Source organism: Megascapheus bottae, chromosome 5 (assembly GCF_031878675.1).
Source record: "Megascapheus bottae isolate mThoBot1 chromosome 5, mThoBot2.hap1, whole genome shotgun sequence".
NCBI classification, from domain to species: Eukaryota; Metazoa; Chordata; class Mammalia; order Rodentia; family Geomyidae; genus Megascapheus; species Megascapheus bottae.
The window spans coordinates 15,631,415-15,645,557 of NC_143513.1; the positions used below are offsets into that span (position 1 = coordinate 15,631,415).

The following is a 14,143-nucleotide window of genomic DNA, read 5'->3' on the forward strand; positions in this document are numbered from 1 at the left end:
CAGTTACTCATATCTGTTCTAGTTCTAGCTACTTGAAAGACTGAGGTTGAGAGGATAGAGAATTTGGGCTAGGATATATACGCAATTTCTCAACCAACTGCTGTGTGACATGAACTGATCATCCCAGCTATGTGGTTGAGATAGAAATGAAGTTTCGGGGCAGTTAGAAAATTCCAACTCAAGAAATAAAACAAAAAGAACAACTCAGCTTAGCAGTGTGTATCTGTCATCTGAACTATGAAGAGATGCCTAAAATAGGTGGATTATCGTCCTGGCATTAGCCTAGACAAAAAACACGAAATTCTATCTCAAAATTAATGACTACAAACAAGGTTAGAAATGTAGCTTAGCACACTTAAAATTCAAATTCTATCTAGTACCACCCTCTTGAAATTATGACATAATATTGTTGAACTTATAATATTCAAGAACTTTTAGACAGCGGAAGCATTTTGGATTTCTGATTTTTTGATTTATTACAGATGCATGCCCACAGTGGATGCAGCTAATTAGAAGTAATCATAAATAGAAGGATAGAAGACAGAAAAGAAGAAATGAAAGAAGGTACATATTAGTAATACAACTAGCTATATCTATCTACTCTGGCTAAAAAGGAACATTTCTTTCTTATTTATTTATTTATTTATTTTTTGCCAGTCCTGGGCCTTGAGCTCAGGGTCTGAGCACTGTCCTTGGGCTTTTTCAAGGCTAGAACTCTACCACTTGAGCCACAGCATCACTTCTGGCTTTTTTCTAGGTATATGGTACCAAAGATCGAACCCGGGCCTTCGTGCATTCTAGGCAAGCACTCTTCCACTAGGACAAACTCCTGGCCCCAAACATTTATTTCTTAAGCAACAAAAATACAAATAAACAGAAAAAAGATGACAGAGGAAAAAAAATATCAAAATGTGTTGTAAAAGTATCCAGCAGGGGCCAGGAGTATAGCCTAGTAGTAGAGTGCTTGTCTGGCATACATGAAGTCCTAGATTCAATTCCTCAGTACCACATACCAAAAAAAAAAAAAAAAAAGCCAGAACTGGTGCTGTGGCTCAAGAGACAGAGCACTAGCCTTGAGGATGCCCAAAGGCAGTTCCTAGTTCAAGCCCAAGGACTGGCAAAAAAAGTATTCAATAAAAGTAAAATCTTATTCAAAAAATGTGAACAAAAAAGTTTAGAGAATGTTGCTTGCCTACCTAGCAAGCATACGGTTTTGAGTTCAAATCCAAATACTATCAAAAGGAATGGGTGAATAAGACGAGTTATGAATGAAAACTAAAAACCACACTGAAAGCCTAGTTTTTATGTTAGATGATTAAAAAAAAATCTACTCTATGGCTTAATTTTAAGGAACATAGGCTCAATGGTTTCCCTCATTTGTCATAATTAGTATAAACCTTGGACTCTCCTAGCGGAGGTTTACAACAGAGCAAAATCTAGATATATAGGCCATATAGGATAAGACTAAATGAAAGGACCTCCAGGATATGGAAGCAAGAGCCACATAATGTGTGATTGTTGCTCTTAATGTACTATATTATTTCTCATCTTTTTTTTGTCCCTTGGTTATCTCATATTGTTACAGTATCTTACCTTTTTATCTGATATATTGTATATGTTTGTTTATTTCAAATTGGATAGGAAAGGGGAAAACAAGATGAGGGGAGTGGGTGGGGAGAGGGAAATGGGGACAAAAACATGAGAAATGGTAGCAATGTTTGTGAAGTAACGCACCTTCTACTTGGTGAATATAATGTAACCCTTCTATTAATTACAATAAAAAATATATTGAAGGAAAAAAATCTACTCTAAGCCGGGTGTGGTGGCTTACACCTTAATCCTAGCTACTCAGGAGGTTGAGATCTAAGGATCAAGATCCAAAGCCAGCCCGGGCACAAAAAAAACCTGACACTCTTATCTCCAATTAACCACTGGAAATGGAAGTGAGGCTTGGCTCAAAGGTAGGGCAATAGCCTTGAGCTGAAGAGCTCAGGGACAACGCCCAGGCCCAGGGGTAGGTTGGTAGCCTTGAAACTGAAGGGCTCAGGGACAGAGCCTAGGCCAAGTTCAAGCCCCATGAGCCCCCCCACCCCACAAGCGCACACACACACACAAAATCATCTACTCTACTAGATTATTACCTGTTTTAAAAAACAGGTAAGAAAGTCTCACAATCACTTTATGGCTCCATTTATGTGCTTTAATTATTAATCATGCAAAAAATTTTCACAAATACTAAATTTAACCTTTACATCTTAGGCTATAAAACATCACAACTGGGGCCAGGAGCATAGCCTAGTGGTAGAGAGCTCTCCTAGCATGCACAAAGCCCTGGGTTGGATTCCTCGGTACCACATACACAGGGAAAAAAAAAAAAAAAAGCTGGAAATGATAATGGATAATGTGGTTCAAGTGGTGGAGTGTTAGCCTTGAGAAAGTCCAATGACAGTGCCCAGGCCCTGAGTTCGAGCCCCAGGACTGGCAAAAAAAATCACAACTATCTTATTAGGATGGCTAGCTGATATGGAATTGCTATTCTGTATTTCATAGCAGTTCTCAAAAAAAAATTCCAACAGATAGAGAAAATGTAGATATACTATCTAGAGAAATACATAAAATTTCACTATTAAGCCAGACATCAGTGGCTTAGTCTTCTAAGCAGGCTGAGTGTGCAGGATTGTGATTCAACATCAACCTAGGCAGAAATGTCCATTGAGTCCATCTCCAAAATAACCAACAGAAAACTGGGTTGGAGACACAGCTCACTTGGTCTCATGCAAGTAAACACAGTGTCAGCAAAGTAAACAAGCTACGTGAACATGAATCTGATATCGAACTCACTAACCAGATCCCACTAATGTACTGCATTTCAAACTAAGTAAACTGAATCACATTTAAAATCACATATACTCAGAATGCAGATATCTATAAGATAATAATTTAAGTATTGCCTAGGAAAAAAACAGCACTAACCCATCACAACTAGTAAACACTCTGTGGTGGTGTATGCCTGTAATCTTAGTTATGAAGAAAGTATCAGTAGAAGAAACTCAGTCGAAAGAAAACATACTAAACCCCATCTGTAAAATAAGAACAGCAAAAAAAGCCTGAAAGTGTGTCTGGAGTAGATGAATGGCTACCTAACAAGTTTGAAACTTTGGTTAAAACCCTAATAATACCAAAAAAGTGGCATATTTTAAAAAATACAATTTCCTTAATTATACAATCACATCTAGCTAATAAAATTGTCAGTTTCAACAAATAAGCTAGGAAGAACCTTAACTTTTTAAAGACACTTAGCTATCAGATAAAAAATAGTTCTTAAATTTCGAATGTAAAATTTCTATAACTCTTATTTTTGTAAGACTTACTAGTACAGTGAAGCAAGAGACAAAAGAGATGAAAGGCCAGAAAGGAAAAAAAAAATTGTAAAGAAATGATACCTAACAGTTTACCATAACTCTGTCCTCATGTTATTTTTCTACATAATCTATCCCAAAGTAAATGTCCGTAAAGCATTCTCTTAAAAATAATGACTGACGTCTTTCTTGTCTCAAATTGTTTTCTTTTAAATTACTTACTTGGTAAATCATACCACAATGTTTATCAAGCCCTAGGTACTTCATTACAGTTTAATAATTCTAAACTGAATCAATAGTAAAAGATCATCATACATAAGAATCTGAACACTTGTATTCTAAAGATTATCACTCCAAATTTCTTAGTTAATTCACCATTTTCTATCAATAAAAGCTGACATCTCTCATACTGTGCAAAAGTGAGAAAAGAATACAACCCAAAACAGCGGGAAAACCCTATATTATTTATATTGCTTTATAGTTTATGGTGCATTGAGTTATTCACTGTCACAATTACTTTTCTCAAGTCCTACTGATATGAGTATGATTTTATTACCTACTAATTAACAAGAAACTACTATAAAAACATGTGAGTTACCCACTTCAAGAAAATATAATTCTTAAAGAATTCTAGTTACTTACAGTTACATATGAATTTTCAACATTAATATAGTAACCACATTGTTGTAAGTTTATCCATTCAATGAGATGTAACTCAGTTGAAAAATTTTTGCCTAGTAAGGGGTTTAATTCCCAGTACAAAACAAATAAACAAACAAAAAAAAACCCCTCCAGATAAATGTATCCATTTAGGGCAGGGAAGGTGGCTCAGTGGTAAAATGCTTGCATGAGACCATGCATGAAGCCCTGGGTTCAACTTCCCAGTACCACATACACAGAAAAAGCCAGAAGGGGCACTGAGCATAAGGAGGCTCAGGCCCTGAGATCATGTCTCAGGACTAGGGAAAAAAAAAAAAAAGATCCATTTAAAAACACATATTTTATACCTGAGCTTCAAAAACATTTCTTATTTAAAAGGCTGTTATTTCATTTGAGAATATTAAAGTATGTACACATACACACACACACACATAGACACACATACATAGTCTGCCATCTTACCTCCATCTCCATCATCTGATCCTCTGAAGCTAGGATCTTTTAACATGTCCAGCTCAGCTAGCATACGAACATACAGTGCATTCTGTCTGAAGGAAGGATAAAATCTTTCATCTCGCAGCATCAGTTCATATACCTTGTTGAAATAATCAAGACATTCAATAATTAATAAATGTGGTAATTTTCATTAAACTATCACTAACAACTTGAGTGAAGCTTTGTTATAAGGTATCATAGTTACAAGATGTCCAATAATTTTTCAGATTCCTCAGGCAGAAGAAGACATAGTCATCATTTATTCAACCTCTCATTTTTCAAATAAGGATGTTGAGACCATTAGCATACTATAATACAGAAAGCAGAGTTTGAGTCACACTGTTTAGATAGTACTTCCATTTTGCCACTTATCACGTTCATCAAGATGACACAACTAATAATTTCTTCAGTTCCTCCAGTAACTAAATTATACTGGAAATGGCCCCACAATAACACAAGTCACATGACAGTAGGTTAATCTATAATATTCAAGTAGTGTTTTGTTAAAAATATGCATAAATGGGGGCCAGGATTTTAGCCTAGTGGTAAAGTGCTTGCTTAGCATGCACAAAGACTGAGGTTCGATTCTTCGGTACCACATACATAGAAAAAAGCCGATAGTGGTTCTGTGGCTCAAGTGGTAGAGGTCTAGCCTTGAGAAAGCCCAAGGACAATGCTCAGACCCTGAGGTCAAGGCCCAGGACAGGCAAAAAAAAAAAAGCATAAATAATTATGGTTCACATTAAAATAAATTTGTGAGGCCAATTTTTAATGCATCTATTAAGTGTACAAAGGAGTTGCATTGTGATATTTACATACAAACATGTAATAGTCTTTGGTCATATTCACCTACCATTACTTCCCCCATTACTCTTTCTTCCTTCCCTTTTATTTTGAAAAATTTTGGCATATTCCATTGTGCTATTTTCATAATGAATACACTTCGATTATACTTACCTCTACATCACCCTCTCCTTTCTTCTTTCCCTTATACAATTGTGACCTGTGCTTGCTTGTTAGCTTGCTTGTTAGCTTGCTTGTTTGCTTACTTGCTTGCTTGCTTCCTTCCTTCCTTCAATCCATCCACCCATCCACCTATCTACCAACCTACCTACATATCCCTCTTTCAATGTTCAGTTTATTTGAATTTACTAACTGTATTATTTGTTCTTTTGGTGATTAATGTTTGGAGCTCTTTATTCTAGGTATTAGTTTATGCAATAAATCACTGGTGGGAATAAGATTTTTCTCCCATTCTATTGGCTTTGCCTTCACCTAGTGTTGTTTTCGTGTGTGTGTGTGTGTGTGTGTGTGTGTGTGTGTGTGTGTGTGTGTGTGTGTGTGTGTGTGTGTGTGTGTGTGTGTGTGTGTGTGTGTGTGTGTGTGTGTGTGTGTGTGTGTGTGTGTATGCTGATCCTGAAAGCTTAAACTCAGGCACTGTCACTTAGCTTTTTTGCTCAAGGCTAGCAAGCTAACAATTGAGCCATACCTCTACTTCAGACTTTCTGGGTTAATTGGAGATGAGACTTACAGACTTTCCTAGGCAGGCTGGTGTGAACCATGATCCTAAGCTACGAGGCTCCTGAGCAGCTAGGATTACAGGCAAGAGCCAGTGGTGCCTAGCTTGGGAAACTTTAATGCAAATTTGTCAATTCTTATTCTCATTTTTGAGCTAATGTAAGTCTGATTCTGGAATTGCTTGCCTGTGGCTATATCTTCAAGTATAGCATAAGATCATCAAAGTTCTAAGCCAAAGGGTCTTCAGTAAATCCAAACAAAGCAAGCTAAAAAAGAATTTCTATCATCAACAGCTAAAGAAATAAACTAAAATACTAGTCTATATACTTGAAACCAAGAGGTATACTTACTACAAGTTTACATTTGACCTTTATGATGCCCCTCCCCCCCCTCTTTGTCTGTCATGAGGCTTGAATTCTGGGCCTGGATGCTGTCCCTGAGCTCTTCAGCTCGAGGCTAGTCTTCTACCACCTGAGCCACAGGCACACTTCTGCTTCCGCTTCATTTACATTTATTTAGCTAATTAAATGAACAAAAACATATTCATTCTTAAAAACTAGAAAATATATAGTACCTTCCTTTGAATGTCATCAAAGATTTCAGGAGTTGGATCTTCATGATTCAAAGTATCTGCTAATTTTGCTACTAAATAGTCATCAACAGTAACTCTTGGAGATGCCTAAGGAACAGAGAAAATGATAAAATGATCTTTGTAATTTTAAATGTAAACTAACAGTGAATAGTAAGGGAATTATACTACTTAAAGTAATTAAAAATCATTGTTTATAAATAACATCTGGATATTTAAGAAAGCTAGACTACAGATATGGCTTTTTCTTACTATTACTATGTAAGAGAAGGTTTAAGATTTAAAGATTTAAGATTCAAGATTTAAATCTTGATTTCTACTGAACAAATTAAAACTAGGACTTTTTGCAAAACAGAGATACTACTAGATACAGTTATTTAAAATCAATGTAAAAGAATAAAAAATAACCATTTTAGATATATTAGCATAATGTCTAATAATTCTGTCACCAGGGAAAGCCTGATATCAAAGCCTGACATTATTAGGAGGTAAATTAACGTTTAGTAAACATTAATACTAAATGTGTATAATGACTGTAAAGGAATAAGACTGATTATCTATCACAAGAGAATACTTTTTAGTGACCATTAAAGAGACTACCTTCATCCTGTAATTATTTGTATCACCTATGCTATAACAGGTGCAACGTATTTCAAAATATATGATATACACTACAGGAAATACAAAATCTGACTCTCATCCTTAGAAAATGCTCTTTGAAAAAATTAACAGAATATTTACACATGCATAATATTAATATAAAAAGCTTTCCCCAAGTATCTTAATGTACACTCCACTTTTCTATTACATAAAAATGGTTATAAAAACAAAACAGTAAAAGTAATTAAAAATGGCAGTTAGTAGCAACAGGAATTATTAAATATTCTTGTAAAAAATAACAAGTTTCTTCTTTCTGCAATTTAACTTTCAGAATACTCTTAATTAGCTAGGAATGCAGCTTTGTGGTAGAGTGCTTTATTTACAGCAAGTTCAAGGCCCTGGATTCAATCCCTTGCATCAAGGTAGGAGGGGTACCATTATTACACACTTGAGATTTCATGCTATATTATTTTGAATTACTAAAATACAGAAACAAAACTTTATGCAAGCTGAATGTATGCACAACAGGATATTTCTGTCTCTTTTTTCTCTTTGTTTTTTGTGGTCTTAAAGATTAAATAAAGGGGCCAGGCACTGGTAGCTCATGCCTGTAATTCTAGCTATCCAGGAGCCTGAGATCTGAGGAGTGAAGTTCATAGCGAGCCAGGGCATAAAAATCCATGATACTTTTATCTCCAATTAATCACCAGAAAACTGAAAATAATGCTGTGGCTCAAATGGTAGATCACTAGCTGTGAACTGAATTGCTCAGGAACAGTACCCAGGCCCAGAGTTCAAGCCCCATAACCGACAAGAAAGAAAGAAAGAAAGAAAGAAAGAAAGAAAGAAAGAAAGAAAGAAAGAAAGAAAGAAAGAAAGAAAGAAAGAAATGGTCTTATACATACAAGAAAAGCAAACCATATCCCCATTCTTACAGTGGAATATTTAAATTTTGTATCCAATATTATTTTGTATCCTTTAAGTACAAAAAGTATTCAATTTTAATATGTTTATATAACAAAGGTAGATAGAAAACCAAATACTATATATTTTTTGAAGATCTTGAATTTTCTGTATGTTACATGAGAGTAAAATATTCATTGTTCCCTTTTACATTTATAACTTTGTGAACTATTTACAACCTTTATGACATGCTTTTCTTTTGTATTATGTTACAAAATACAGCCTGAGCACTGTCCTTGAGCTTTTGCAAGTCTAGCACGCTACCACTTGAGCCACAGCACAAGTTTCAGCTTTTCTGTGCATGTGGTACCAAGGAATTGAACACAGGGCTTCGTGCATGATAGGGAAGAACAATACCACTAGGCCACACTCCAGGCCCAAGAGCATTCTTCTTGTACTTCCTTTTTAAATACAACCTTACTTGCAGGTCAACAATTTAGCCATGTGATCAAGCTCCAGGACTGGCATACACAAAAATAAGTACAGTGTTTTATTTCTAATCTGATAGTGATTAAATATGTAGTTAATCTTAAAACTATGTTTTGGTCTCTAGAAATTTTGCATTTGGATGAAATTTAAGAACTAGAAGATAACACAATCATATCTGAGGGGAGCAACATGAATACAACATTAATATCTTAAATTCAGAACATTTCCAAAGTTTTCAAGGCAATAAAAATTAATTCAATGTTCAATTATTACATGAGGTTTTCTATTTCTTTGTGGGTTAGAATGGCAATTTTTCATTTTCCTATGCATTTGTTCATCTCATCTAAGTTGTTTTATCTTTTGTCATGAAGCGGCTCATATTTGCTTATAGTCTTTTTCATTTCTGTAGAATCATGTTATTTTTTTTTTACTCATTATTTTGAGGATCTGTGTCTTTTCCCATTTTTGATGGTCAATCTACATAGCTACACTGTTGATATTTTCAAAGAATGAAAGCTCAGTTTCATTGATTTTTACTAATGTCTTTATAGTTTTATTTCATTAATTCTCGTTGTTTTGGTCCTTCCATTTTGGTGAAATTTATTTTGCCTTTGAACTTTTCCTAGATTTTTGAAGTGAAAATTTTAAATTGTTGAATTTAAATATTTCTTCTTTGGTTTTTTAATTAACAAAAATTGCACAGATTTATGAGAATCATTTCACATGTATTCTCTTTTGTTTAAAAACAAGCCAATCACATGTATCACCTCAGACATTTATCACTTCCATGTGAGACATTCAAAATTCCTTCCCCTAATTTTCTTTAAATATACATTATTATTATTATCCAGTAATCCCACTGTTCAAGTGAATAGTAGAACCCTCTTCTCTCATCTACTTACAACTTTGATCTTAGTTTTTTTGTAATTATATATATATATATATTTTTTTTTTCTTTTTTTGCCAGTCCTGGGCTTGAGCTCAGGGCCTGAGCACTGACCTTGGACTTTCTCAAGGCTAAAGCTCTACCACTTGAGCCTCAGCACCACTTCCAGCTTTTTTCTATGTATGTGGTAGTGAGGAATCGAACCCGGGTCTTTGTGCATGCTAGTGCACGCACTAGGCCAAACTCTCAGCCCTCTAATTATATTTTTAAGCTACAATTTTCCATTAGCACACACCATTCACTATAGCCCATACATTTTAATGGAATGTCTTCATTTTTCAATTAAAAATACTCATTTGTTTTTCAAGGCATCATATACATAATATGTGCATTTTCAGTTGTCAATTTAAAAACTAAGATAAAAACTTCCTAGTTTCCAAGTGATTTTCTTATTGACACAAAACCTAATTGAAAATATCACTTAACTTTCAAGTATTTAGACTTTAGATTTTCCAGACATTATCTGCCTTCCTATAGTATTTCATTCTAATCAAAGGACATACTTAGTATGATTTCAATACTTTAAAGATTTTTAAAAAAATATTCTTAAGGAATGTACCATGTATTATTTTTAAACTTAATTTTGCCATGAGGTGAAATATTTTAAAATCTTACATGTTCTTACACTATCACTATTGAAAAAAGATATTAAAAAAAGTATTTTTGCTGAAATTTCTTTTTCCTTTTATTTCTGTAAATTTTTGTTTTATTTTTCTAAAAGCTTTGCTGTTAGTTGCATTGAATCCTATTGACCAACTGACAGCACTATCATTACAAAATAATAAAATAACAATTTTTTTTGCGGGGGGTCAGTCATAGGGCTTGAACTCTGGGCTTGGGAGCTGTACCTGATCTCTTCAGCTCAAGGCTACTGCTCTACTACTTGAATCACAGCACTACTTCTGATTAATTGGAGATTTAGAGTTTCATGGAGTGCCTGAGTCTGGCTTTTAAACATGATCCTCAGATCTCATCCTCCTGAGTATCTAGGATTAACAGGCGTAAGCCTCTGGCACCCAGCCAAAAGAATTTTTATCTTAAGTTTCTCATTCAGTATTTTGCCTACTTTCTTCTTTTATCCTTTTATTTTGATCCATTTTCTTTGTGTGTAGGAACATCAAGTTTAATTGCATCATTCAGAATCTGCATGATTTTCTAAACATCAGGCACTAGCATGATACATACATACATACATAGAATAAAAACTCAGAGAAGAATTTTTACTCCCTTTTTTGTAATCCCCTCAGGATTACTTTCTGAGGCAATCATGCATGGCATAAGTAATGTAGACTTGTAAGTATTATACGGACTATTATTAATGGTAATGTAAAAGAAAATAAGAAAACAAGAATTAAATTATGTTATATCCTGACCTTTTCAGATAAGTACTGTTCATAAATTCCAAATGCAGCTGCTCTTAAGAGACCCTTGGTTTGACTGGTTTGATGTTTTCCATCTTTCTGACGACTTGACAAAACCTCTAGCTGTTGTTGGGCTGTAACTCGATATCCTTCCACTGTCATCCAGAAGAAAAGATGTGCTTGACCTCCAGTCTGCTGCATGTAATCTAAGAATTACCCACAATAAAAGAGATTAATATCATACAAATGGGGGTTCATGTAGCTGCATAATAATATTGGAGAAGAATTAAACTTTAAGAATTTAAATTGTGAACATTTAATTTTTTATTATCGTTGTGACCACCACACGATGTAGTTAAGGGCCAAAAATTCAAGATATTCTTGTATCAAAGTGTTGGGATTATAGGTATATTTTAAATTTATAAGGTGACTTGGAAGTTTTCCTCGTTGGGTTGAAATTAGTATATATAAAGTGTAGCTTGTTCTATTACAAAAGCTGGAAAAAAAATTGAAATCTCACCTTTGATGAAAAGTACCCAGTGTATACATTTTGTATATAAGACTTCATTAGAAATACTTCATGCTAACATTCAATATTTGCCAAAGAGTATCAATCACTAAAAATATTAAAAGATCAGCGATTTAACAAATGTCATTGATATTTAAAAAAAAAAATAGTATCTTACACTTTCTCCAGGACCTGCCTCCAACTCTGATCCTCATACCGACACATTTCCAATAGTTGAGATTACAGATGCACACAATCACACTCAGCTTTTCTTCTGAGATGAGGCATGCACTACATACCACAAATTTTCAGTGGATTTATACTTTTGGTCACATGAAGACTAAGGGAATTTTGTGAAAAATATTACTGGATAAAAATTTTAGTGTAGGTGGGCGTGCAGTGGCTCATGCTTGTAATCCTAGCTACTTAGGAGGATGAGATCTGAGGATCAAGACTCAAAGCCAGCCTGGACACAAAAGGACCTGAGACTCTTATCTGTAATTAACCTCTAGAAAATGGGAAGCAGGGCTAGGCTCAAGAGTAGGGTGATAGCCTAGAGCTGAATAGTTCAGCCCAGGACCAGGGGTAGAGTGGTAGCCTTGAGCTCAAGAGCTCAGTGATAGCACCCAGGCCCAGAGTTCAAGCCCCCCCACACACAAAATTAATGTAATGTTAATAATAAATTGTATTATTAATATATTAATATAATATTAATAAATGTTTTATGTACTACATGGCAGGAAATGAAAGGCCCAAGGTTGGACCAAATTTTCATGTCAAAACACTGAAATATTAACACAAAATTCAGTATGTTCAAGAAGAGACAAGGATAAAGGATAACGGAATCTACCTTCCTACCTTCACAAGAATTGCACTGAAACAATCTATCTGATATAAATAATTTTAAACTTGGAAGTCTATTGAAAATCTGCAACCTCCAGGGGACAACTTGACAGGCAAAGGCCTAGTAAGAATGTAAAATGGATAGTTATTGTGAAAAACAGTGAAGTTGCCCTTAAAAACTAGTAATAAAATTACTACATGACTCAGTGATTTCATTTCTGAGTATCAAAGAGAATTGAAAGTAGAATTATGAAAGTTACCTGTGTATCTATATTCAGAACAATATTCAAACTGCCTGAAACAGGGAAGCAACTTCAAGATGGATGAATGGATAAGCAAAATGTGTGTGTGTATTTGTGAGTGCCTATGTTTGTTTTAGTGTTTGTGAAGACAAAAGGGAAATTAAACTACTTCCCATTAAAAAGGAAGGTTACAACAAGGACAAAACCTGTAGACAATTTATTATATAAAGCAATCACTTCAATATGTAGAGTTTCGTTTTTACAAGACACAAGAGATATACAGTATTCCAAAATTAATAATGCACTTAATTGTACACTTAAAATAATACACTTTCAAATTTTAGGCAACACAACTGCCAAAAAAAAAGGGTTGAAAATGTTTCAATGGCTATAGTATTTAAATAAAATTTTACCTACCCATAAAAAATTGTAGTGCAACATTGTCTACAAGAATGCTGTCCAGGGGGACTGTGCAAAGTTTCCCAAAGTTTGCTGCCAGTTTCACAGTATTTATTTCCTACAGATAAAAGTAAAAGAAGATTAATATTTTATTCAATCACTGTAAGATGAGGAACTTTCAACTTTCTCAGTCATGTTGTTTTTCCCAGTAAAATACTGTGGTTAGTAAGTGGTACTGTGGCTCAAAATGGTAGAGCCTTGAGCTGAAGAGATCAGGGAGAGTGACAATATAATAAAATACCCTGGTTAGTAAGCTTGTTTTAAGAGGTGTTTAATCAATAGTTATCAAATAATAAACATTAATTTCTCCCAATATAAAACTGATCTAAATCATTATAGTTTCATTTGTTCTCTCTCTCTACATAATCCAACCAGAGGGGAAAAGAGACTGGTTAGAAAGTTAAAATACATCCAGAGTAAAATGTAATATTTTCAACTTTTGACTAAAGTCTACCTACTGTATTTCAAAAGACAATCTTCCTTCTAGTGAATTCTCAATCATTATAAGAAACTGTATTTTTTAAACTATTAAGCAAAGAAATAACGGTGAATGAATGTGAGATATATATCACTGTTCAAACTCAAAATTAACAGGAAAAATGTGACTCCAGCCAGTATTTTCTGTACAGCACTGTGGTTACATTTCACATATCATCTCACTCAACTGGTACAGATAATACTATCACACAGGTAATACCAATCTCATTTAATAAGGAAATAAATGTAACAAAGCTTGTCTGTGGTTACAAATCTGATCAACAGACATGTTTAAGTTTTCAATTTTGCTGCCTTTCCATCAAAACCCATGTTCCTGCAAACTATATTTTTTTAGTTGCTATGCCTAAATCCCTATCTCTATTTTTGTAAAAGGTTAGGTAAACATACTGCAAACTAGACAAGTTGTCTTAGGAACCAATACAAATTAAGCATAAGTGGTACATGAATAAAGATGATGGGGGAAATTTGAAGAAAAATAAGGAAGGAAAAGCAGTAAATAAAACTAACCCAGTCATAAGAGTTCCTTCATAGAAGTGTTGAATAATAACAAATAACAGAATTAATTCAGTGCTAGCACCTAATTTATACTACATAAGTCTCACTTCTTCAAATGCTACAACTTCTGTGTCCTGTCCGGCAACTGCTCCACAGATAAGGCTTAGGCAAGAGTCAT

At 34.3% G+C, this 14,143-nt stretch overlaps 1 protein-coding gene across 1 annotated transcript in view; it reads right to left on the bottom strand.

Annotated features, from left to right (window-relative positions):
* Positions 1-14,143, bottom strand: part of Snx13 (sorting nexin 13) — a 116,107-nt gene that overhangs the window by 37,787 nt on the left and 64,177 nt on the right. Inside the window, exons 12-15 of the mRNA XM_090332728.1 lie at positions 12,931-13,030; positions 10,933-11,126; positions 6,607-6,711; positions 4,482-4,614 (exon numbers count right to left, since the gene is read on the bottom strand). Coding sequence (XP_090188854.1) covers positions 4,482-4,614; positions 6,607-6,711; positions 10,933-11,126; positions 12,931-13,030 — 532 coding nt within the window. The remainder of the gene's footprint in view (positions 1-4,481; positions 4,615-6,606; positions 6,712-10,932; positions 11,127-12,930; positions 13,031-14,143) is intronic.